The sequence below is a fragment of the Ictalurus furcatus genome, chromosome 21, assembly GCF_023375685.1.
Source record: "Ictalurus furcatus strain D&B chromosome 21, Billie_1.0, whole genome shotgun sequence".
NCBI lineage: Eukaryota > Metazoa > Chordata > Actinopteri > Siluriformes > Ictaluridae > Ictalurus > Ictalurus furcatus.
Genome location: NC_071275.1, coordinates 7360832 through 7384706, shown reverse-complemented (window position 1 = coordinate 7384706; position 23875 = coordinate 7360832). Strand labels below are relative to the sequence as shown.

General features: G+C 40.4%; 2 protein-coding genes across 8 annotated transcripts in view; both read left to right on the top strand.

The window, feature by feature from the left end:
- Positions 1–10714, top strand: part of ip6k1 (inositol hexakisphosphate kinase 1) — a 37366-nt gene extending 26652 nt beyond the window's left edge. For all 3 annotated transcript variants that reach the window (XM_053652643.1, XM_053652642.1, XM_053652644.1), the window contains exons 3-6: positions 493–697; positions 2622–2803; positions 4942–5117; positions 7430–10714. In XM_053652643.1, the coding sequence (XP_053508618.1) occupies positions 493–697; positions 2622–2803; positions 4942–5117; positions 7430–7903 (1037 nt within the window). In that variant the 3' untranslated portion in view covers positions 7904–10714. The remainder of the gene's footprint in view (positions 1–492; positions 698–2621; positions 2804–4941; positions 5118–7429) is intronic.
- Positions 10715–12514: 1800 nt separating this feature from the next.
- Positions 12515–23353, top strand: gmppb (GDP-mannose pyrophosphorylase B). 5 transcript variants are annotated; one of them, XM_053652647.1, is made up of 12 exons: positions 12516–12667; positions 12915–13090; positions 13514–13779; positions 14629–14848; positions 15207–15287; positions 15490–15538; positions 17830–17972; positions 18308–18466; positions 18775–18853; positions 19496–19623; positions 19828–20010; positions 22971–23353. In XM_053652647.1, exons 4-12 carry the CDS (start codon positions 14720–14722, stop codon positions 23100–23102), a joined length of 1083 nt encoding a protein of 360 aa, XP_053508622.1. In that variant the 5' UTR covers positions 12516–12667; positions 12915–13090; positions 13514–13779; positions 14629–14719; the 3' UTR covers positions 23103–23353. The 5 variants fall into 5 exon arrangements, with proteins under 5 accessions (XP_053508624.1, XP_053508623.1, XP_053508620.1 ...); XM_053652649.1 differs by having other exon boundaries at positions 12515–13038; XM_053652648.1 differs by having other exon boundaries at positions 12515–13090; positions 13514–13663.
- The last annotated feature ends 522 nt before the right edge of the window (positions 23354–23875 follow it).

The following is a 23875-nucleotide window of genomic DNA, read 5'->3' as shown; positions in this document are numbered from 1 at the left end:
AGCGCAATCAGTCATACTGACATCCTCCCAGCGTAGGCTTTCTTTCTGAAACCCATGCCATTTGTTAGGTCTTATTACTTGGGTAAATATTTAGAATTTGTGTCGTATCACCATGGGAAATATTCAACCACTTAATTTTCTAACACTTTACCAAGGTTCTCGGTTTTCTTTTTGTTGTCCAGCCACGGATTAATAAAGTGGTCAGCGTGTTTTATTTTATTTTAGGCCGTGATCTTCAGAACACAGCAATTTAAACAGAAAGCAATGCTTCAGCACCTTTTTTTTTTTTTTTTTTTTCTCCCAACTTTATTTTTATCCAGTACATCACTAGTGTATTGTATTCAGCTCTCTTTTTTTTTAATTTAATTTATTTATTTATTATTATTTTTTATAAAATCATACAATTTTGGAGATTAGGATTGAATAATCGCTGTTGCAATAGGGTCATATGTGTAAGGTTTGATATTTTTGAAATTGACTGATTTCATGCAGGTGTGGTGCTGGTGTGTTTCGAGGGTGACCTGGACGGCTACATCAACCTAGTGGCGTACCCTTACGTGGAGAGCGAAGGCCTGGACCACGAAGAGCTGCCCGAGAGGGACCAACCGCGGCGGAAACACTCGCGCCGCAGCCTGCATCGCTCCAGCAGTGACCATAAAGAGGAAAGAGCGGCCCACGAAAGTGACAGCAACGACAAGTAAGCCTTTATGTTGTCACTAGAAGCCTGAATATGGGCTGAATACGGGGACAGTTCAACCATACCATTGTTGTGGTGGTGTGATTTTTAAATTGAACCTTTCATCACCTCTTATTGATTAGTGCAGCCAGAGCAGGGCCGAGCAGTACAAAATGCGTACTGTAAATCGATATAGCCTGTGAACATGCACAGAGCTGAGACTGTTCCTTCAACAACGGTATTAACTTACAGAGTATAGTGCACAGAGAAGCCACTTTAAATAAGAAATAAGCATTGTATGCGGTCACCACTAATAATAATTGATTATTTCATACCGCGTATGCTAAGTGGTTATATTATTCCTACACAAGCCTCTTGTTTCACGTAGTTTAATTGCCTTAGGTGGTTAGTTTTGTGATATAATATGGATCAAGTACGATCACGCTAATGTAACACAAAACCAAATCATTATGTTCCCCATGTTCAGACCGCTTTTTGCCCTTCCGCAGTAGGCTTGTGTGATATTTATTTTGTAATGATTTGATCGTCCAAAACCATTTAGCCGTGTATTTAATCACTTTGTAATGATCACCTTTATTAATGTTATTTGTAAAGTGGTAATTTTTACACTTTAAGCCTATTTTAATCGTTTTATGCCGTTAGAGAGGTTTTTGATTTTTCATTTTCTGCAGAAATTTTTTTCAGTGGCAGCCCTAATAAATACACTTAATTATATATACAGTTCCCTCCACTAATATATTGTTATAATAATAATAATAATAATAATAATAATAATAATAATAATATTCCACTAAGGGAATTTGGTCTGTGTGTTACCTCATATTTATACCTCTGTGAAGCAGGAAGTCATGGTTGAACACTTTCCTATACCTAGACATCCAGATGTACTAAACTTTCTTTTGGGAATACACTTCAAATTCTCATATGAATTCATAGGGGTGCCAATAATTGTGGCACACACATTTAACAAATATATATATACGTGCATACATGCATACATACATACATATAAAATATAATATATACATATTGATAGATTTTATTTTAGTTTAATGAACTCAACATTCTCAGACCTTGACAGAAAGTGAGGGCACCTGAGTCGAGAGCTTGTGAGACCGGGGAAGGGGCGGGGCTTCCAAGCGGTGCAGTTAATATTGGAGATTTCAGAACACTTCTGTAAAACGGTATTCCAGAAAAACTGCTGTTTCGCCATATTTTTGAACGAGAATTCACACTTGTGAACTCTGATGTTAAATTGCAGAGCTCCAACACCAAACGACTAAATATTGTCAGGACTGGTAATGTAATATAATCAGTGTAAACGCCACTGGATATCATGGCAGGCTAATACGGTGAAAAGACAATTAAAATCGTACAATCCTACTCTGTAATAAAAGTAGAGACTATGCTACAAGCATGCATGTGTTATGGACCATGTCAGATATAGAGCTGTAAACATGAAATTCAACAAATTATGAGGAATATCACTTCTAGGACACTTAACTTATTTACAGATTTATACTGAGCAACTAAAAGTGACGCATAATGTAGATGTTTGCCTTTTAATACATAATGCACTGTATTTTGTAAACGTATATGGACACCTGAACATCACATCCATTTAGGATTTTTGATCATCCCATCGTTCCAGATTTAGTCCCCTCTTCGCTGTTATCATAACCTCCACGCTTCTGGGAAGGCTCTCCACCAGATTCTGGAGTATGGCTGTGGGGATTTGTGCTCGTTCAGCTAAAAGAGCATTAATGAGATCAGACACTGATGTTTGGTGAGGAGGCCTGGGGTGCAGTCGGTCACTAAGGCAACGTGATGTATCTAGTGACTCGGTTAGCTGGTGTCCCAACCTAGTGCCTACAGCAAACTTGTGCTGTGACTAACAATGTTTCTCTCGTTTTTTTGGGGTCAGTCTGCAAGAGCTGAAGAGTCCACGCCTGGACTTGCAGATCTACTCTGACGTGCCCTTCCAAATGCTGGACGGCAACAGCGGCCTGAGCTCAGAAAAGATCAGCCACAACCCCTGGAGCCTGCGCTGCCACAAGCAGCAGCTCAGCCGCATGCGCTCCGAATCCAAGGAGAGGAAGCTCTACAGTATCCTGCTTTGCTGTGTGCTTTGACACCGTGTCTTTCCTTACGAGGCAGGTATGGTTCGGGTTGGTTAAGTGAGAAGAAAGCATTCCACGGAAAAAAAAATCTGATCGTCGCGTCTTAAACCAAGCCGTAGTAATGTCAGGAGTTTGAGGAAAGCATTGTTTTGTCACCATGACAACGACTGGAAGGAGGCTGTTTAAATGACTGCTTTTAAAATAAGACGGGAACCATGTGAGGGTGCTATTTTAATGCAGATACACTTCACGACACTTAAATAAAAACATCCCTTGCACATTGTTGGCTTTGTACCATTCATAGATGCTGAGAGATTTAACTTTGGCTCATGAAATACATTCTCGAAACCAAAAGCACTTGGAAAATAACTTGGTAAATACATGGTTGTTTTGTTTGTTTTTGTTTTACGCCGCTCGGTAGTAAACTCTCACAGCTGATTACATAAGTGTGACTCTGAACACAGCTGGCTATAAGAGCCGCTTCTTAAAAGGGTTCAATGGTTCCCTGACTCATCGCTGCGTTGGTGGGGGAAAAAAATAAAGGGAGGTGGGGGGTGAGGACAGACAGCTGAAGGTGAAACTTTTGTTTGGATGGGCTTGTTTTCATGCTGAATCGGGTCACGGTAGTTTCCATAACGTACATGTTCGAGAGCTTGAAATCGGGGTAAAGATAGTGAAAGATTTGTTTTGTTTTTTTTCTTTTCTTTTTTCCTTGGAAGAATCTTGCCCTCGTGTCCCACTGAATGTATTCACAAAGAAAATGGGACGGGGGGGGGGGCAAAGCTCAGCTCTCTGTCTGTCAGAGAAGTTGGCTATGAACTCGGGGATCCGAGTTCAAGTGTACCTGGTGGTCTCCCATCATTGTGTAGTTGACTTTAGCCCTGAAGCAAACATAATTTCTTATACAGCTTCAGAAACTAGAGACCGTACAGATTAGATTTTTCCGCTCGGCTCACTCATTTCTGTCTCGTTTAGATTTTGCTAGTGCTGAAAAGAGTGGATCGACCGAAGTAATCACTCTGCGTTTTGCTAATTTCCTGTGCTTAGTCTGTAGGCGCCACTCAGGATTTAGCAGAAGGCAAATTTATACATTTATTCCGAGCGCCCCAGAAATCTGAAATAATAGACAGGCTGTCCAAAATGGGTTGTTCTCTTTTCTAAATGAAGCTCTAGGCTATTGGAGCAGTGGGTTAGTAACGGCTCTATCCTGCTGCAAAGCTCTGTGGCACGTTCAGAATCGAGGTCAGGTTTCTCTGTAATGCCTCCATACACGCTAAAAGTTCTACTAAAGCTGGTTTTATATCCAAGGCTGAGTGAAATTCAAATCTAAATAAATATTCTAGCAACATTTGATGGTAGTGTTTGTGATAATTTAGTATGGGGGTGGGGGTAATCTTTTGTGCCCAGGTGCAAAGTGGAGTTTTTAAAACCCTGACGCTGATTGTCTTCCTATAACGGCATGTCCCAAAGTGTTTTATTTTTCTTGTACCACAGCAATTTTTATTTATTAAAGAATACACACAGCGCCATCACTGGAGACATTATCGGCAAAAATGCTGATTAAACATCTCACAGAAAAGCAATTACACTTTTTATTTTTTATGTTTACGTGGGGTGTGGTCCATATCCCTGTGTGGGTTGTTACTATAGAAACCACCTCAAGAAAATTAATGAACGTTATCTGACCAATCAGAGTCAAGAATTCAGCAGCACTGCAGTAGAAGCTAAACATATTACATTTGAATAGTTGTGTAAAAAAAAAAAAAATGCATATTAAACTGCAGCAGGTACTGTACATTTCAGATCGTAAATGGTGTCATTCCTTGCTTTAAATATGCAGACAAAACAGAGTGGAATGTCTTGATCAGGGGTGTCCAATCTTATCCGCAAAGGGCCGGTGTAGGTGCGGGTTTTCATTCCAACCATGCAGGAGCCACACCCGATTCCACCTGTTTAATCAGTTGATCTTGGCTTTCATTAGAATCAGGTGTGGCTTCTGCTTGGTTGGAATGAAAACCTGGACCCACACCGGCCCTTTCCAGATAAGATTGGACACCCCTTATCTTGTTAGTACTTTTATGGACTTCCTCGTTGGAAGTGCTCCTTGACTGAGATTCTCTTCAGAATTTCTGCTCCTCGAGAACGTAGTACACCACTTCAGCTGCCCCTGCATCCTGGACCTGAAGATGGGCACACGGCAGCACGGCGACGATGCCTCCGAGGAGAAGGCCGCCCGTCAGATGAAGAAGTGCGAGCAGAGCACGTCTGCCACTCTGGGCGTGCGCGTGTGCGGGATGCAGGTAAAGATGACCGTACCACACAGTTTCTGTTCAGTTCGCACCACGTTTTTGCTTGTTTGTTTTGCGAAAACGCCTTTTAGCTTGTTTGCCAAAGTCAGCTTGTGTAAATCGTGTAGATGCCCCAGCAGCATTCTACATCTGTGGATGTCTTCATATGACATCGTTCTAATTTAAAAGCGATGGGAAAATTTGGGCGGAGTACTTGCCTCCTTATTAAAGGTACAGGGTGTTCATTCTCATTCTCTCGGTGTTCCAGCAGCAAGTACACCCGAATGTATAAACTCGTCAAACAATCATCTAACGTGTGATGGTTTCGGTTTCTGGTTTCTCTGTGTATTTTGTCATCTAATATGTACGGTTTGTTCTCCATCCTGTCAAAAAAAATGTTTTGCACAAACCAAAACTTCACTCCGGGTTTAAAAAAAAAAAAAAAAAAAAAAAGACACTGATCATGCAGAGGGTTGAGAAGAAACTCGCACGCACCTGCTGTTAGTCTCAACTGACTTTCACGAGTTCTCCGACTCGACGGTTCGGAGCTGCGTTACAATGCGAATTCTACAAGGAAAAATTGGCTATAATCTACCGTCCGTTAGCTTCCCACCAAATTAGAGAATATCTGTTCAGCAAAGAAAGAAAAAAAGCTACATTTCCATCAGTCTTGAGTTCAGTTTAGTCTTGTAGCTAATACTGTCCCACTCCGTCTATGGATCGGCTGTGGCCCCACGCTATCGCAGTGAACTCTTGACTTATTTCACGTCTAATATTGGATGCGTTTTTTAAAATTTTTATTTATTATTATTATTATTTTTTAAATGCATCTGAGCTTCGACCTGAAATAACACTGGCTAGACTATTACAAGGTTGTTGCAAACATCAGCTTATTTTAAAATAATAATAATAATAATAATAAAAAAATATATTAAAAATATTTTTTAACAAAAGATATTCCACACCACAGCTTTAATCTGTCCGCAGCAAAATATTAGCTATTTGCAAAAAGTGTGTTCAGAACTTTAGAGTGTTTATTGTGGTTTTGTTCATGTTTGTACTATTATTTTTTCAGGCACTCTCTAGGTAGCGACACGGAGGAATTACATCCTGTTTAATGTGCACACGCAGCGTTTTAACGTTCTAGCCCGCTGCCTTGTTTGAGTACACTCTGCTGCTTCGGTCAGGCTTCAGAGCAGGAAGTGGCCTTCATTAATGGCTTTCCTGCTTTCTAATTCTAGAGCCTTGACAAGGGGCTGTGCAGTGAGGAATGAGGCTGTTTGGCTGAGTGAAGTGGCTCCCGTTATAGCTGTCCACTTCTTCTATCTAGCTGGGAGTAACTGTTTTCATCTAACCGATACGGCGTCGATCTATGATCGCTCTATTCGCAGTGAAACACCTGGAACAAAAACAACCAGAGCGAACGAATGCCCTGCTTTGCGCCGCCGAGTCGATTGATTGAACCGTGTACACGGCCGTGGCGTCGGTATGCTGAACTCGACCTCCATGATGATGGGTCGTGATTTATGGCTGGGACTATCATCCCTATAAATCTGGCAGCCGTCAATTAGAGCTGTGAGGAGGAATGTCACAGTTTAAATACTGTTCATATATTTGAATTATTTGTGTTTTGAGGGAAAATATAAGGTCTAAAATATCTAAGAACTACAATAAATGGTTTAGTTCTTAGATATAGTTGTTTAGGGCATTTTTATGTAGGAAAAAAGTGAATAAATAAATACATGCGACACTGTCCTAACACTGATGCAGATAGTTAGCTTCAGCAGACGCTTATTGGAGTCTCTCGTGTTCAGTGGATGAAATGGGCATAGTACTGTATAATGCACTACGTGGGTTTCGCCGTGCCGTGTTATGCAATATCCTACATAATGCATTGGGTTCGGGGCCTAATTCTGTTTTAAAGGCGATTAAATAAGATTATTCCTGCGTATGGATGGGAAGAAATGCAGAATGTAGCTCAATATCATCTGCAAGAAAGCAGAACTTTGGGTCAATAAATAAGAACATGTTAAACACATCTGAACTGCTGATGTCGAAGATAAACCTACGATATGATTTCCTTGTCGTCGTTCTTCGCTTCAGAAAGCGATACACATTTCACCTGCTGTGTTTTTTTTTTATTCAGTGTAAATCGCTTAGTGCAGTGCAACTGCTGGTTAAACCTGCGTATCCTTTTAGTGGAATCATAAAATGCGCATACAAGGGCATTTAATATTTGAACGCGAACGAAATAGTGAGTTCATGTATTTGAGAACTGGAGCCTTATTCGGGTTTGCTCTCCTTTTTCTTTTTTTTTGTCACAGGTGTACCAGATGGACACGGGCCACTACCTGTGCCGCAACAAGTACTACGGCCGAGGTCTGTCGATCGAGGGTTTCCGCCACGCGCTCTACCAGTTCATGCACAACGGTACCGAGCTGCGCCGGGACCTTTTCGAGCCCATCTTGAGCAAGCTGCGCAGCCTCAAAGCCGTGCTCGAGCGTCAGGCCTCCTACCGCTTCTACTCCAGCTCTCTGCTCATCATCTACGAAGGCAGGGAACCCGAGCGGGCCGAGGCGTCCTCCGAGAAGGAAATCGCCGCCGGGTGCCAGTCTCCTCTGCCCCTGGACCCACCCCCTGCCCCAAGCATCGACGTGCGCATGATAGACTTTGCCCACAGCACCTTCAAAGGCTTCCGGGACGACCAGACGGTGCACGACGGGCCCGACCGGGGCTACGTGTTCGGACTCGAGAGCCTCGTCAACATCCTTGAAACGATCTGTGCGGAGAACCAGTAATCGAAACGGATCTTTCACTTCTGCGGTTTTTTTTTTTTTTTTTTTTTTTTTTTGGGTTACGAACCCACTTCCTCCCTCCATCCTCAGTTATTTCTGTACTGTCTACATGGTGGCAGCGACAAAACTGACGTTTCTGTGAACGGTGACGATTTGAGACATGCTGCAAGCAGTGAGGCACGGCGTCTCACTCTGCGTCTTTCAGCCATCAGCACTCTGAGCACGAGGGTATGACCAAGCTTTTCAAAGGGGGGGGAATTGGAGGTGACCTCTGGCTGGGTCTTTACTCGTGCCCCCCTTCAGAAACGGACAGAAATGGTAGGAATGGCTCCATGAAACAGGAGCTGGGATCATTTTGCTCGTCCTGTGGATTCGTCGCCACCGTGTGGCCATTTGAGGTTTTGCAGTCAGATAAGAGGAAGCAGCCACAGCTCAGGGCAAGTCCAGGGTCAGGTCCTCTTTACATTGTTGGGTCGGTGGAGGGAGCATGTACGTACGTGAGCGTGAGTGTGTGTGTGTGTGTGTGTGTGTGTGTGTGTGTGTGTGTGTGGAGGATAGTAATGTTTGGGGATTAAATCCCCACTGCAGTATTCCTACAGGGGCTCAGAAAAGGGAGCAGTTATGAAAGCTTTATTGTAAAATATAGGTGGAAGGCTTACCTTTCCCTTGATTAAAAAAATGAGGTGATTCCTGCCTTGTACTATCAGTTACCATCCACAGCCTAGCTGTGCAAACAAAAAACCTGTTTGAGGTCACATGCTTTTTAATATATATATTTTTTTATTTTAATCATTTCTGCAGTTATCCACTTCAGTTAGAGCCAACATTTTGCATTTTGTCATTTTTTGTTCATTTATTTTTTTTGCATTTTTTTTCTTTCTTTTCTTTTCTTTTGTATGAAAGTCCTTTCTTTTATGGTTTATGGTAGTACTGCCAGTCCTAGGCTAGTCTGTGGGACAGTGTGTGTGTATATCCGTAGACACCCTCTATTTCTCTTATTTCTCGCAAATATGATTATGCCGAAAGAGCTCCTTCCTATTTTATTTGATTTGTTTTGCACTGTAGATTCGGATTCTGCTCTGAAAGCATCTAGCATGGTTCTTCAAATCCCCGCTCCACCCTCACCTGCCGTTTTTATTCCTGGTTTTTAGGAATGTTTATAAATGACTCGCACATCCACACAGTAAACTTGTCCATCAGCACATGTAGCAACACAACTAGAGACTCCACCTTCTCTTCCCCTTGTTTGTTTTGTTTCGTTTTTGTTTTTTGTTTTTTTTGCTCGTCGCGTCCCCTCTCCCGTCACCACTCGGTTAGGGTGTTGTGTGTGTGTGTGTGTGTGTGTGTGTGTGTGTGTGTGTGTGTGTGTGTGTGTGTGTGTGTGTGTGTGTGTGTGTGTAGATGGAACTGTAGCCATTGTCGTTTTTGGTGATCAGTGGTTTCTTTTCCCTCTCTGGCACACCTCAGACTCGACTTTGTCTAGATCGTCGTCTCTGCGTAATCAGATACGGCACGTCGTCCTGCACATGCATACTGTATTGATATTATCAGTGTAGTATTGCGGTACTGTTGTGACCCCCGAACCTTTTATTAGAGATCTGTTTGTATTGTAATCGAGAACTGAGTGGTCGTCACTTCTGAGTCTAGACTAGATTAGATTATTTGTCTTGCGCTGGATGTCACAGGAACGGGCCACCGTTTCTGCTCCATCCTCGAGAATGTACTCAGCACTCTTTCTGTCTATTTTTCCATGCACATCACATCACCAATGTAAAGGGAAAATGCACACCGAAACTGTTTCATAATCATTCGTCCAAGCGCAAAGCATAAGTACTGCGAGTGCGACCTACATATCTTCATATAACGGACCGTTTTGCTGTGCAGACACTTTTAACAAAGAGCAGTAAGAAAAAAACAAACCAGGATTTCCAGACAGGTCTGGATTTCTGTCCTGTTTGTGCTTTGTGATCATAGTTAGAACATCTAGATCAGCTCTAGTACACGTACGTGTGTGTGTGGGTGTAAATACTTCCACAGGGTTCATGTCTGTCCAGCCTTTCAGCGTTCGAGAGCTGTCCAGGATACGAAGGTTTTAAAAAGCGGTCACAAATCATTACCCTGTTGACTCTGATGGGTGTGGTTCCTGGCTTCTTGAGCGTAACAGAAAAGTCTGTTCTGTGCCAGGGCAGGAGAGAGAAACGCTCACACGACTTAGCGGAAAAAACGAAGTTGCTGTCTTTCGTCTTGGGAAGAAATCAAAAACAGGTCTCCTCTGTGGCGGATGTGCTTAGTCTCTCCATAGATGTGAGATTTGTACGAATAGAGAAAAAAAAAAAAGATCCCAAAAAAAGTATGTATTTCTCCCTTTGTTGTTGCATGGATGGATATTTTTTTAAGGAAAAAAATATATATATGACATCTTTGAATGTGGGTTATAAATCATTTATTTAAGAAATTTGTTGTTTTGTCTTATTTCTTTCATTGCAGTGATAAGCACGTGAAAACCGGTTAAAATAAATACTTTTTAGTTTTGAAATACTGTGGCAAAACACTAAGCAGTGCCGACATGAAGGAACAGGAGTAGAGGCCGACCGATAGCAGATTTTACCGATCAACAGTTTTAAAATTTATACCGAATGAAGACATTACACTCAAAGTAAAAAATTTCTGAATGTTTAAAATAAAAATCATCAGTACTGACTGTACCAGGAAAATGTGAACTGAAAATGTATATTAATGTGTTAACTATTAATAAATATTAAAGTAAATAAAATTTTGGTTGAAACTGAACCAAAAAGTAACACTCAAAATAACAAATGGCCAGATCCATATCTCACCTGGTGTCCCAGTAACTTCAATGGGAGACCTCCTCGGGAAAAGTAAGGTTGCCGCTGGAAGTGGTATTAGTGAGGCCTGCAGTGGGCGCTCACCCTGTGGTCTGTGTGGGGCCTAATTCCCCAGTATAGTCACAGGGACACTATACTGTTAAAAACAGCACTGTCTTTCGGATGAGACGTTAAATCCTGACTCTCTGTGGTCATTAGAAATCCCAGGATGCTTATTGTAAAAGAGTAGGGGTACAGAATAACTGAAATTCCCCCATTGGCCCTTCTCTATCATGGCCCCCTAATAATCCCCATCTGAATTGACTACATCACTCTCCTCTCCACTAATATCTGGTGTGTGGTGGGAGTTCTGGTCCATCATCCAGGTGGATGCTACACACTAGTGGTGGATGAGGAGATTCCAAACCCCCCTCCACCCCCTCACCAATACGATGTAAGGTGCTTTGAGTGTCTAGAAAAGCGCTATATAAATGTAACTCTAAAAAACAAAAACACTTCAAATAACACAACAGAATTTGTCAGTGGGGTTTTATTTCACCTCTAGAGACCGCTCTTGTGCTGTATAACGACAGCGAGACGCTTCCCAGACGCAATCGGGAAAAACTGTTGGTGTGGGATTTTGCCAATAAGCGATTACTTCAAGCAAGCAGATATCGGTGACAGTTAATCTGCAAATTTGATCAATCGGTCGACCTCCAAATAGGACTGACTGATAATTAAACCAACTTCTATAAAATTTGCCGAATTAGCTTTCTTTTAGCTCTTCTTTTCGAATTAGCTTAGTTTTTTTTTTAATGGAAACTCGAATTTTACCATGGAAGAGGATGGTGGCCCTAATGACGATCCATCTCTGCTTTAGGTATGTACTCTAAAAATGTATGAAATAAAACACTAGCGTGTATGCTGTTGGGGGAAAATAATCATTGATTGGGTGATGTGATGCAACCTGATGCAAAGCGGAGGGTTTTGATCACCCCTAAATTTATTTTCCCAAGTGTTTTATTCCTCTTATACCAAAGAACTTTGCTGACGAATACATTTATAAATTAGATACAACACTTTTTATCCAATTATAGTTCTGTTTAATGTTGTGAAACATCTGCATGATGGGTTAGTCAGTCCAGACTGTGACCTAGTGCTAACACGCTGTAAATAAACATCTCCTTACAGAAGACTTCATCAAAGTCTTAATGGGGTTAAGAGTGGATTATTGTTGTCCATGTAAACGCAGCTAATAATCCACTCTTAACCCGATTAAGACCATACTCTAAGAAACTACCATGTAAACAGCAATTTTTAATTACCTTAATCTAATTAAGGTCATACTCGAAGTAAGCAATAATCGAATTAAGACAGGTGGAGTACTCCTGTTTTAGTCGCATTATGGACGTGTATTACAGACATGTAAACACCTTAATCACATTATGAACGTCATGTGAGTTTTCACCGCATTTTGCGACAGGACACGATCACACACGGCAGTTTTACGTTTTACAGCGAACAAGAGAGTTCGGCTGCGTCCCAAACCGCATACTTGCCTACTATAGGCCTGTAGTGGGGAAAAATACATGTATCTCGGCTATTATATAGACGGTAAGTACGCGGTTTGGGACGCACCCACGGCTTTAAGCAGTTGTCTATTTGCACGTACACCATGACAAATAATTAACTGCACTTAAAGCGTTCGTAAAAAAAAATAAATAAAAACACCCCAATCTGTATACGGTACCATAACGAAGACGAACTGTATGTTGATACGTGAAATTCTGGAGGGACGTCGGACGGCGTGGCGCGGTGACGTAATGACGCGGGCTGTTAATCTAATTATGTTCTAGAACATGTGAAAGGGAACATGACACTAATATTCTAAAAGCGACTCATGTAAACACCTCAATCACATTATTATCTTACTCAGAGCAAGGTCAGTAATTAGATTACTGCTGTCCATGTAAACGTAGTCACTATTGAACGTAGTCACAGGTTTCTTTCAGAGTTAAGGTTTACATGGACGATCAAAAAATATTTTAACTGTTGATCAGTTATTTCAAAAATCACACCAATTTGACCCGCTTTTTGCAATTTAAGATGACCTATTTAATATACCAGTGGTTGTTTATTTATTTTTGTTTGTTTATTTTTAATTGCTTTTAACATATTATTGTTATTAGGACGGAGCCGCTGTGTTTTTACTTCCTGGCCACGTTGCTCTGCTGTGGTTGGTTAAGAAGAAGGACGAATGGGGCGCGGCCAAATCAGGGCTATGGATCATACCATTATGGAAAGGAGGAGGGGGTATGAATGGATATGCGTATTGTAGGCCCCTCGCCTTCTTTCTTTTACTATTGTACGTTTCCTGTTAAATAAACATTATTTTAAGTATAATCAGTACTTAAAATGATACAACATTTTAAAATTACGTTACCCCCCCCATAAGTTATAATTCACCAAGGGGATTTTGTTGTTGTTTTTATTTATTTTAATGCAACATAAATCGATTTGCCAAGACACAAGATAATATTAACTTTACTAATCCTGGAGAATAATAGAAAAGTGCCCGTTTTCACTGACGATGACAGTGAATACATTTGGAGACATATTAGTAATAAAATAAAAATAAATACTCTTTAAAAACTCTATCAGAATCTTTACGTGAGAAACAGAATATTATATATATGCGTATGGCGTATAGGTTTATGTTAATATTTGATTAATAAATTATATGAATGATTCACAAATTAGTGTTATGAATGAACGTGTTCCCTCTCAGACAATGGTACACTCCGGCGACCGATGACCTGCTACGAGAAGTTGACGTCACGCGGCCACGCCCACTCGCCTGGATCCTGGAAGAACCTCGGCGCTTATTCATTGAATAGAAACTTGTTTAACGGTGGAGGAAACTTTGTCAGAAATACAGGTGTGTCCCAGGTCCTGCAGCTCATCTGCTCTGAATTACAGTGATAAAACGTCACAGGTTTCCATGAGGCTGGAGCTCTGACGAGGTCTACAAGTTTATCGAGCGGTAGCGTTACAGTGAGTGAGTGAGAGAGATGCTTCTCTGTCGAATGACTTCTTTATAACATACCTGCCGTTAATAAAATAATCAACCTGGGGTGCAAAACACACAAAAAAGAGTAATACAATCCCAATACCTGTTTTTAAATAGCTAGACGCTTAGTTTAGCACTTTAGCATTGCAGGATGCTAAACAAGATTCTTTCAGGCACTGACTAGCAAAGTATTAAGTTACAGTTTATTCTTAATTTCATATCAAATGGATTTAACTGGTGCTTTAAGTAACATCTTGGTCTATATTTGTTCATTAATGACCAGTATCACTTCTTGTTTTAGTCGCTACACAGTGAAACTGCCTTTTTAGACACTGTTTACGAAAGTCGTCGAAGGGTGAATCCCAAATTGATCCGGTTTTAAACTTTAGTGCACTACACAGCGCGCGTAAGCAATTACGTCATATCCTGAGTAGTGTACTAATATAGGGTGCAGGACTCCATTTGGAATTCAACTACTGATTTATGAAAATCCTCAGAGCACAAGTGTTTTTTCCACATACAGCACAGTAGTTGTGTGTATACTATCCACTTTATATCACAGTAAGCCTGTTATATTTCCACATATAATGTCTATTTTCTTGTCTTTGTTATCGTATTTTATAATGAATTAACATCTATAAGCGCAACAGGAGTCATTCCTTATATACTCCTTGTGTAATTAATTCTTTGGTCTCTGATTAGCCGTTTCAGATATTTTCGGAATGTATTAGCAAGTACAAAATGAAGAGAAATTCTTACGCGGTGTTTGCATTGTTTGTGGAGTCATACTGGGATGTATGTAATGCTGACTCACCCTTATTGCTCCATCACAGGTGCGGTTATACCTGTCGTACCTGATGCTGCCGTGTGTCTCGGCTCATTCAGACTGCAGTTCATCGCTACATTCTTTCCGATCCGTCCGTCATGAAAGCTCTGATTCTCGTCGGGGGCTATGGCACAAGATTACGGCCTCTCACGCTCAGTGTGCCCAAGCCGCTGGTGGAGTTCTGTAACAAACCCATCCTGCTCCATCAGGTGGAAGCCTTAGTCAAGGTCAGTGCAAGTCTAATAACACAGGACCGTGCTTCTTATCATATCTTACGGAGTCCTCGGGAAGTTGGATTAGGTGTGTTGGGAGTAAGTTGTGCAGATCTGTGGGACTAGAATATTGACATGAGCTTTATGAGAACTGTTGACCTGTTTTTTTTCCTGATTCCTAGAGTCCTCAGGAAACCTGAATATAAATGTCAATATAGACCGTAATGCCGACTTGTATAGGAATGTTTACTTTGCACAACCTCTTTCTCTGGTTGATTCCTACATTCTCTTTGCTAAGAGGTCAAACGCTGCTCTGCTCTGGTCACGCGATCATATTCATGTCTGCATGTTTGACTGTTTTGCGTGTGTATAGGCGGGAGTCCGTCATGTCGTCCTGGCCGTCAGCTACATGTCCGACCTCCTGGAAAGAGAGATGAAGACACAGGAACAGAGAGTAAGACACTTTGTATGGTCAAGTTACGTACATACGTACGTGTGTGTGTGTGGGGGGGGGGGGGGTGCTTTAAATGAAGGAGGAGAAAAAAAGCTTTTGATTCTGTCAGTATACAAGAGTTGATACTGTTATATACCTGTTCAGGTAAACAGGGAATGGAAATAGTAAAACATCTCAAAACATGCTGTTCTGTCCTCCACAGCTCGGAATAAAAATCTCCCTTTCCCATGAGAAGGAGCCGCTGGGGACAGGTGGGTCGTTTCTGTCTTACGGGCCTAAAACCCGCATTTAATACTTGCTGTTATGGGCACGAGTGAAATCCGAGTAGTAGTAGTAGTACGAGAGTATCCACCGAGCCAGTGTTGGCTTGAACCAGTAGATTAGTAATGGCTCTGATTTGATATCATTTCACTGATGTTTTTATTCAGTAAACCCATGTGCATGGGTTTGAGCGACACAAACCTTTCTCATAACCACAGGATACAACTTGTCTGACAGCACGTCAGCATCACGCCTATGGTGAGCTATTTTAGCGTAAAAAGTCATGATATGAAATTTGACTAGTAAAATTTTATTTTCTAAATATCCGCAATGAAATCGATCCTAGTAGAAATGAAAATTTCAGATATCTGTTAATATGTAATACATAAGGACATGCTTTTATAGCAAAATAATTAATAGATGGCATTATTGTTACCATATTGCTACCAAAGCTGATTGTTTTGCAATAATATCACTTCCTGAAGTGTTTTATTCCTCTTATACTAAAACAATGTGGCAACATAAAAAAAAATTAACCGAAAAATGATGCGTTGTACATTTTTACTGTTTATAGTAGAGATGACTGATAGTGGATTTTACCGATAAATAACTACCTGCAGATAACCAATTAATCAACCTATCAACAGTTTTTAAAATTGATACAGAATGATAACACTCAAAGTAAAATATTGCTGAACTTTATTACAAAAAATAAACACTACTGACTGTACCATGAAAATGACATGACATAAATCTATAAATATTAATGTATATTAATTATTAATAAATACTCAAGTAAATAAATATGTCCAAACTGAACCAAAAAAGTAAGACTCCAAATAACAAATAAAAAAAGAGAGATTTAAATTAATTTAAAAAAAAAAACCCCAACAACTAAAACAACAAAATTAGTCAGTGAGCGTTTTTATTTCCTCTAGAGGCCGCTCTCGTACTGTATAATGACAGCAGACACTTCTCAGCCACTCCAGCAGGGGACGCAACCGGGGAAAACTATCGGTGTGGATTTATGCCAATAACCGTTAGTTCCACCAATCGGAGTAATCAGCACAACCGGTCGACCTCTAATTTATAGTTATATTTAATAATGTGGAACATCTGTGAAACAAGTCAGTTTCTGTTATGTTCTAGCACCTAGTATTCACTCCCTTACTAGCCTCTCTTTCTTTAATAAGACATAAAACACAGCTTCACAATTTACAGCGAAACCAGAACGTCCACAAGACCCTCACGTGGCGGAAAACACCCTGACACTGGAGACTCCTTCCATAAATGTTCAATAAACGTCTCTGTAGAGAAAGCGTCACCATATCAACATTTACTGTTATTCGTTGAACATCAACACATATTTTTAATCAGTTTATGTGGAGCATCCACCAAGTCCTTGGGTAAGTTTTTACTATAGAAGCGATTTAATGTACAACCCCAATTCCAAAAAAGTTGGGACGCTGTTTAAAATGTAAATAAAAACAGAATGCAATGATTTGCAAGTCTCATAAACCCATATGTTATTCACAGTAGAACAAAGAAAACATATCAAATGTTTAAACTGAGTAAATTTACCATTTTAAGGAAAAAATAAGGTAATTTTGAATTTGATAGCCGTAACACGTCTCAAAAAAGTTGGGACGGGGCAACAAAAGCCTGGAAAAATAAGTGTTAGTAAAAAGAAACAGCTGGAGGTTAATTGGCCACAGGTCAATAACATAATTTGGTATAAAAAAGAGTATCTTAGAAGAGTCTTTCAGAAGTAAAGATGGGCAGAGGTTCATCGATCTGCGAACAACTGCGTCTACAAATCGTGGAACAATTTCAGAGTAATGTTCCTCAATGTAAAATTGCGAAGAGTCTGAATATCTCATCATCTACAGTACATAATATCATCAAAAGATTCTGAGAATCTGTAGAAATCTCTGTGCGCAAGGGAAAAGGGTGAAAATCAATATTGAGTAAATTGTTACTATAGAAACGATAACGTATTAGAATAAGCATGTTAATATAAATCTGTGATTTAGCTCGACTACAGGGCTGTTTTGACCTATGTGGAATTTTTCATTAAATTGTAATAACGTGCATGTAAGATATGCAGTTTTAGATATCTAGGTATATCTTAGACATGGCGGGAATAAAATGGCTCACCAGAAGCTTGCAGAGAGTCTCATAGGTTGTTACGAGGATGTCGGTACGTGGTACAGGCCAATCCCCAGACCTCGGATGATGAAAAAAAAAATTTTTTTGTATCTGCCCTTCTGTTCTCATTCAGCTGGTCCTCTCGCTCTGGCTCGTGAGCTGCTGACGGACAGCGACGAGCCTTTTTTTGTGCTCAACAGTGATGTGATCTGTGACTTCCCATTCGAGGACATGCTTAAATTCCACAAGAACCACGGCAAAGAGGGAACCATTGTCGTAAGTCACGTATTGCTCTGAATTTCCTAGGTTTGAATTTCACATAAAACAAAATCGGTGAATTCCCAAAGAATTGCATGGGCTGCCTGGGTAGAATAAACATTTCCAACTTAAGCTTGTGGATTTAACCAGTGCAACCTTTTCAAATTTTATATATATATATTCCTCAGTATGAACATTTTGAAAATGAATGTTTATACTGTGTATATGTTCCTGAATATATATTCATTCTTCTAATAAAGTCACATGAATAGCTTTGCAAATAAGTTACGAGTTCAGCTGTCACATCCATAACCCTGAAGTGACCCATTCTCATACGATGTTAAATGTTACAGGTAACTAAAGTGGAGGAGCCGTCGAAGTACGGCGTGGTGGTGTACGAGGGCGAGACCGGCCGCATTCACCGCTTCGTCGAGAAGCCGCAGGTGTTCGTCTCCAACAAGATCAATGCCGGAATGTACATCTTTAGCCCGAGCATGCTGAGGAGAATACAGGTCAGGCTGAAACCCAGATCAAGTTACTTTATACCACAGCGCTGTTAAATGATCCAGTCCGATTGGTCAGAAGGTGTCGATGAATTTTCTTTAAAAGTAGCTTTGACTGCAGTTCCACCTGCGAGACGAATCACAGGGTTTTTTTAACGTGTATAAAAGAAGTTGGCAAATTGCTGTGGTATAAAAGTAATAAAACATGCTTTTATTGGAAAACGATCAACCTCTTAGTGGTTACAGATCACACTATCCCCTCACTGATTATTTTCCTTTAACAGCACACCCTGTCTCTTATTCCTTATTTCCCACAGTTGCGACCCACCTCTATTGAGAAGGAGATTTTCCCAGTCATGGCTGAGGAGGGACAGCTTTATGCCATGGAGCTTCAAGGTAGATCAGCCCTCACACCCTCTTAACATCCATCTATCATCCGTCTATCATCCGTCTACACTGTTTTCCCTTTAACCCAAATGTAGTCCATCAACCATGACATATTGCCTAAATGTAAAGCAAAGAAAGACAAACCAGAGCATAAATCACTGGTAAGAAAACAAAACGTTGTGATTCATCTTTTCAGAATCAATTTAAAAACTGTGATGGAAACTGTGATGACTAACGTGAGGCTAACTAAAAATCTAAATAATCTACTAATAATAATTATAAATGCTTATGGCCACCAGTTTAGCTTTATGTACACTGCACCGCAAAGGACATAGGCTATCATCAAGCTGTTTTTATAGATAACTGTACGTCATCCAGAGCCAGGAATGACACGAGCTTGTCAGTTTGAGATTACAAACACCCCAACATATTGTATAGGGGAGGTTGTATAATGTTAAATGCTTGCACAAAAACTAAGCTGGTGGCTATAAGCTTCATTTATTTGTTAGCCTTGTACCTTCAGAATAAAAAGAATGTCTACAAAAATCAAGGGATCATCAAACTCTAATTCATTTTAAGGTCTAGTAGTGAAACCATTTAAGGTTGCATTAACCTGATTAACACACTCTTTTTTGTGTGTATGTGCTCCAGGGTTCTGGATGGACATCGGTCAGCCTAAAGACTTCCTGACTGGCATGTGTATGTACCTGCAGTCTGTCCGACAGAACGCTCCCGAGAGGCTCCGCACTGGACCCGGCTTCCTCGGCAACGTGTTAGTGGTAAGACACGTACTTGCTACAGGCTGCAGGAGGTCTTTTCTTCCGATTTTAATCTGTAAACGCACTACGTCTGTCTTATGTCCACTAGGTGGCAGCGTGGCCTCATTATTCTTTTCTGTTCTGTTTGAATCCAAACGTTTTACATTTTGAAATAAACAAAACATCACCACTGAGGGGTTTTAAACGAAGCACTTTATTGTACAGGACCCAACGGCGGTGATCGGGGAGAACTGCACAATCGGGCCCAACGTGACCATCGGCGCCGGGGTGGTGCTGGAGGATGGCGTGAGGATCAAACGCTGCACCGTGCTGAAGGGAGCTCATATCCGCTCACACTCCTGGCTTGAGTCGTGCATCGTGGGCTGGAGCTCTTCTGTAGGACAATGGGTGAGGACTCATACTGTAACTTAGTAGCTCTCTACTGTTATCTGAGTCTACGGGGATTGATTTGATTTTTTTTTTACCAACCGTTGACTAATGCCGTTGAAAATACACCTACACATCATGTCTAATGCAGGGTGTATCTATGCTCCATTACACTGCTTATATCTCTTGCCAACGTGTACAGTTTAGCTGTAGAATTCGTGAATCTTTTTTTTTTTTTTTTTTAGTTTAACCTTTGGTCTGGCAATGTGGGAGTCGATTCACTGAAGGGGAAAGGACACGAGACGTAAAAGACGCTTGCTTTCGGTTCTATGTGACATTTTAAACGTTAATTCGTGAGCCTTAGAAACAAAAGGATTGGACTGTGGTTTCGTTGGGCGGTACAAATATGGAGCCGCTTATTTTTTAAAAAATTTTTCCAGCTTTGAAAGTTTGATAGTGTCTTCCACAGGGAACGAAAGACAATCAAATGTCGGCCATCGACATTCTGCAGCTTGTTGCCAGAAAAGTGTACAAAAGTGAGGCTCGTGTGGGTGGAGCTTCTGAGGATGAGATACAATATCTCTCTTATGTACAGTAATGTTGAACAATCCTGATTCTCTACATTTGTGTGCAGTATTTGGTGTTATTATTATAGTAAGCCATGCTGATTAGGATCAATCAAGATCAGTGAATTTTGTGGGAATTTTTATTGTTAATATTTTGCATGATTGCCACTGGGACTTTAATATCGACTTGGATGTGGGTAGGAACAGCACCTGCCTGATGGTCTTAACTTGTCTTCTATTGTGTTTTAAATAATGCATTTCACCTGCCTCGTGCTAATATTAGCCTCCTGTTGCGTGTGTTATCACTTCAGTGTCTATTTTAAGACGGTTATGGATTAAGCCGTGTGACATGACGATGCTTTTAAAAGGCTGTGAGTCAGATGAAGAGGTGTTTGTGGAAGCTGACCTTGTACACTGACCTGAGAGTAGCATTGGATACAAGTTACTGTATACATGTGGATTAAAGGAACGCTCGTACTTGTGCTTAACATGCACACTAATAATCTAATCAACTGGTACTAGATTATTTAAGTGATCACTTTTTCATTAAAACAGTGTGTATGTTAGGTAAAAGTTGAATTGCAAGGTAAAAGTTGAGGTTCAGTGGGATCCAACGTTAAAAAAGAAATCACAGAAGCAGCAACATATAAAGATTGTGGGACAAAGAAAGCTTGCGTTGATTAACCGGGAGTGTCTTGGATGCTTGAGCATGAGCACTGGACCTGGTGTAAATCCAACAAAAGGAAGGAGGGGGGGAAACCCGGCTTATATTTATGAGTTGGCTCTCACCTCTAAATAACCAGTTCAAAGAGCTGAATCATTTGGAATCAACACATAAACATAAAGTATTAGACCTGGAGTTTTCTTTGCTGCTTGTACTTACAAACCCAATTCCAAAAAGTTGGGACGCTGTGTAAAATGTAAATAAAAACAGAATGCAACAGTTTGTAAGTCTCATAAACCCATATGTTATTCACAATAGAACGTAGAAAACATAGCAAATGTTTAAACTGAGTAAATTTACCACTTTAAGGAAGAAATAAGGTAATTATGAATTTGATGGCTGTAACACGTCTCAAAAAAATTGGGACGGGGCAACAAAAGCCTGGAAAAGTAAGTGCTAGTAAAAAGAAACCACTGGAGGTTAATTGGTAACAGGTCAGTAACATGACTGGGTATAAAAAGAGTATCTTAGAAAGGCAGAGTCTTTTAGAAGTAAAGATGGGCAGAGGTTCATCAGTCTGCAAAAAACTGCGTCTACAATTTGTATAACAATTTCAGGATTATGTTTCTCAAGGTAAAATTGCGAAGACTACGAATATCTCACCATCTACAGTACATAATATCAAAAGATTCCGAGAATCTGGAAAAATCTCTGTGTGCAAGGAAAAAGTTTGAAAATCAATATTGCATGGCCGTGATCTTCGGGTCCTCAGGAGGCACTGCGTTAAAAACAGGCAGGATTCTGTAATGGAAATCACTGCATGAGCTCAGAAACACCTCCAGAACTCATTGTCTGTGAACACAGTTCGCAGTGCCATCCACAAATGCCGGTTAAAACTCCATCATGTGAAGAAGAAGCGATATGTGAACATGATCCAGAAACACCGCCATCTTCTCTGGGCCAAAGCTCATTTAAAATGGACTGAGGCAAAGTGGAAAACTGTTCTGTGGTCAGATGAATCGAAATTTTAAATTCTTTTTGAAAACTATGAACGCTGTGTCCTCTAAACTAAAGAGGACTAAAGAGGAGAGGGACCATCCGGCTTTTTATCAGCACTCAGTTCAAAAGCCTGCATCTCTGATGGTATAGGGGTGCATTAGTGCCTATGGATTGGACAGCTTTCACATCTGGAAAGGCACCATCAATGCTGAAAGGTATATACAGGCTTTACAGCAACACATGCTTTCATCTAGATTCCATCCCATCTTTACTTCTGAGAGACTCTGCCTCTCTAATATACTCTTTTTATACCGAACATTGATACTGACCTGCTGTCAGTTAACCTAATTAGTTGCAAAATGTTCCTCCAGCTGTTTCTTTTTAGTAACACTTACTTTTCTAGCCTTTGTTGCTTCGTCCCCAAGTTTTTTGAGATGCGTTGCCTCCATCAAATTCAAAATGACCTCATTATTTCCTCAGTTTAAACATTTGATGTTTTCTATGTTTTATTGTGAATAACACATGGGTTTATGAGATTTGCAAATCGTTGCATTGTTTTTATTTACATTTTCCACAGCGTCCCAACTTTTTTGGAATTGGGGTTGTACATACATGTGCTCTTGCCTTGTTTTGCATTCAGTTAATGGATGAATTTGTACATGTAAACATGCTCAATCACATGCTCAGCTTTGACATTATTTGAGAAGGTAAGAACTTGGTTGAGACTCTGTTCTGTCCTCTTCCTCTTCCAGGTGAGGATGGAGAACGTCAGTGTTCTGGGAGAGGACGTGATCGTCAGCGATGAGCTCTACATCAACGGCGCTAACGTTCTGCCCCACAAGTCCATCACAGACTCTGTGCCCGAGCCTCGCATCATCATGTAGAAATCACATACATTCTTGTACTTCTCCGTGCCTGAGTGTGTATCAGGAGAGCGCTAATGGTGTGAGGCATGGCTGGGAATTTTAGCGGGAGGGTTGTAAGTATTGTAAAAGACGGGCGGTGACGTTCCTGTATTTAAGTGTCGAGATGAAGGTTTGTCTAGAGTTCTTCTAGATCTGCCCTGTGTATATGAAAAGATGAAGGTTGGATCGAATGTCACATTGCCTTAAAAACGGGGAGCCTGTGTCCTTTATGCAACTTATTTCTTCATTTTGTCTTTTTCCTTAGTGATGATTTAGGATGATGATGATGATAATAATAATAATAATAATAATAACAACAGTAGGCTTGTCTGTGCAAAGTGTACATATTGTACTATACATATGGTACATATTGAGCTGAGTGCAGCTTAGAAGCTTGGAGGTGCCATAGTATCCATTTAATCCAGGTTAAAGGAATATTCAGACATATTTCAACCTAATTACTTGTAGTATACTGTATACAGTATGTGATTACCACATTATAAGAATCTTGACACATTTCTCTGTATTAAAAAAAGAATGGAAGACCTCTTTCCTCAAGATTCACTTATAATGGTAGTCTAAGGGAATTTGTAAAATATGCAACTATACACTATATGGCAAAGGTATGTGCACACCTGAGTATTGAACATCCTATTCCAAATCCATATTGTATTGTCATCCCTTTTGCTGTTTATATTAACCTCTATTCTTCTGGGAAGACTTCCAAAATCCACTAGATTTTGGAGGTTGGC

Coding starts and splice junctions, on each gene's coding strand:
- gmppb (XM_053652649.1), top strand. CDS start 14,720: ATGAAAGCTCTGATTCTCGTCGGGGGCTATGGCACAAGATTACGGCCT. Junction 14,849..15,206: donor AGGTGGAAGCCTTAGTCAAG/GTCAGTGCAAGT, acceptor GCGTGTGTATAG/GCGGGAGTCCGTCATGTCGT. Junction 15,288..15,489: donor TGAAGACACAGGAACAGAGA/GTAAGACACTTT, acceptor TGTCCTCCACAG/CTCGGAATAAAAATCTCCCT.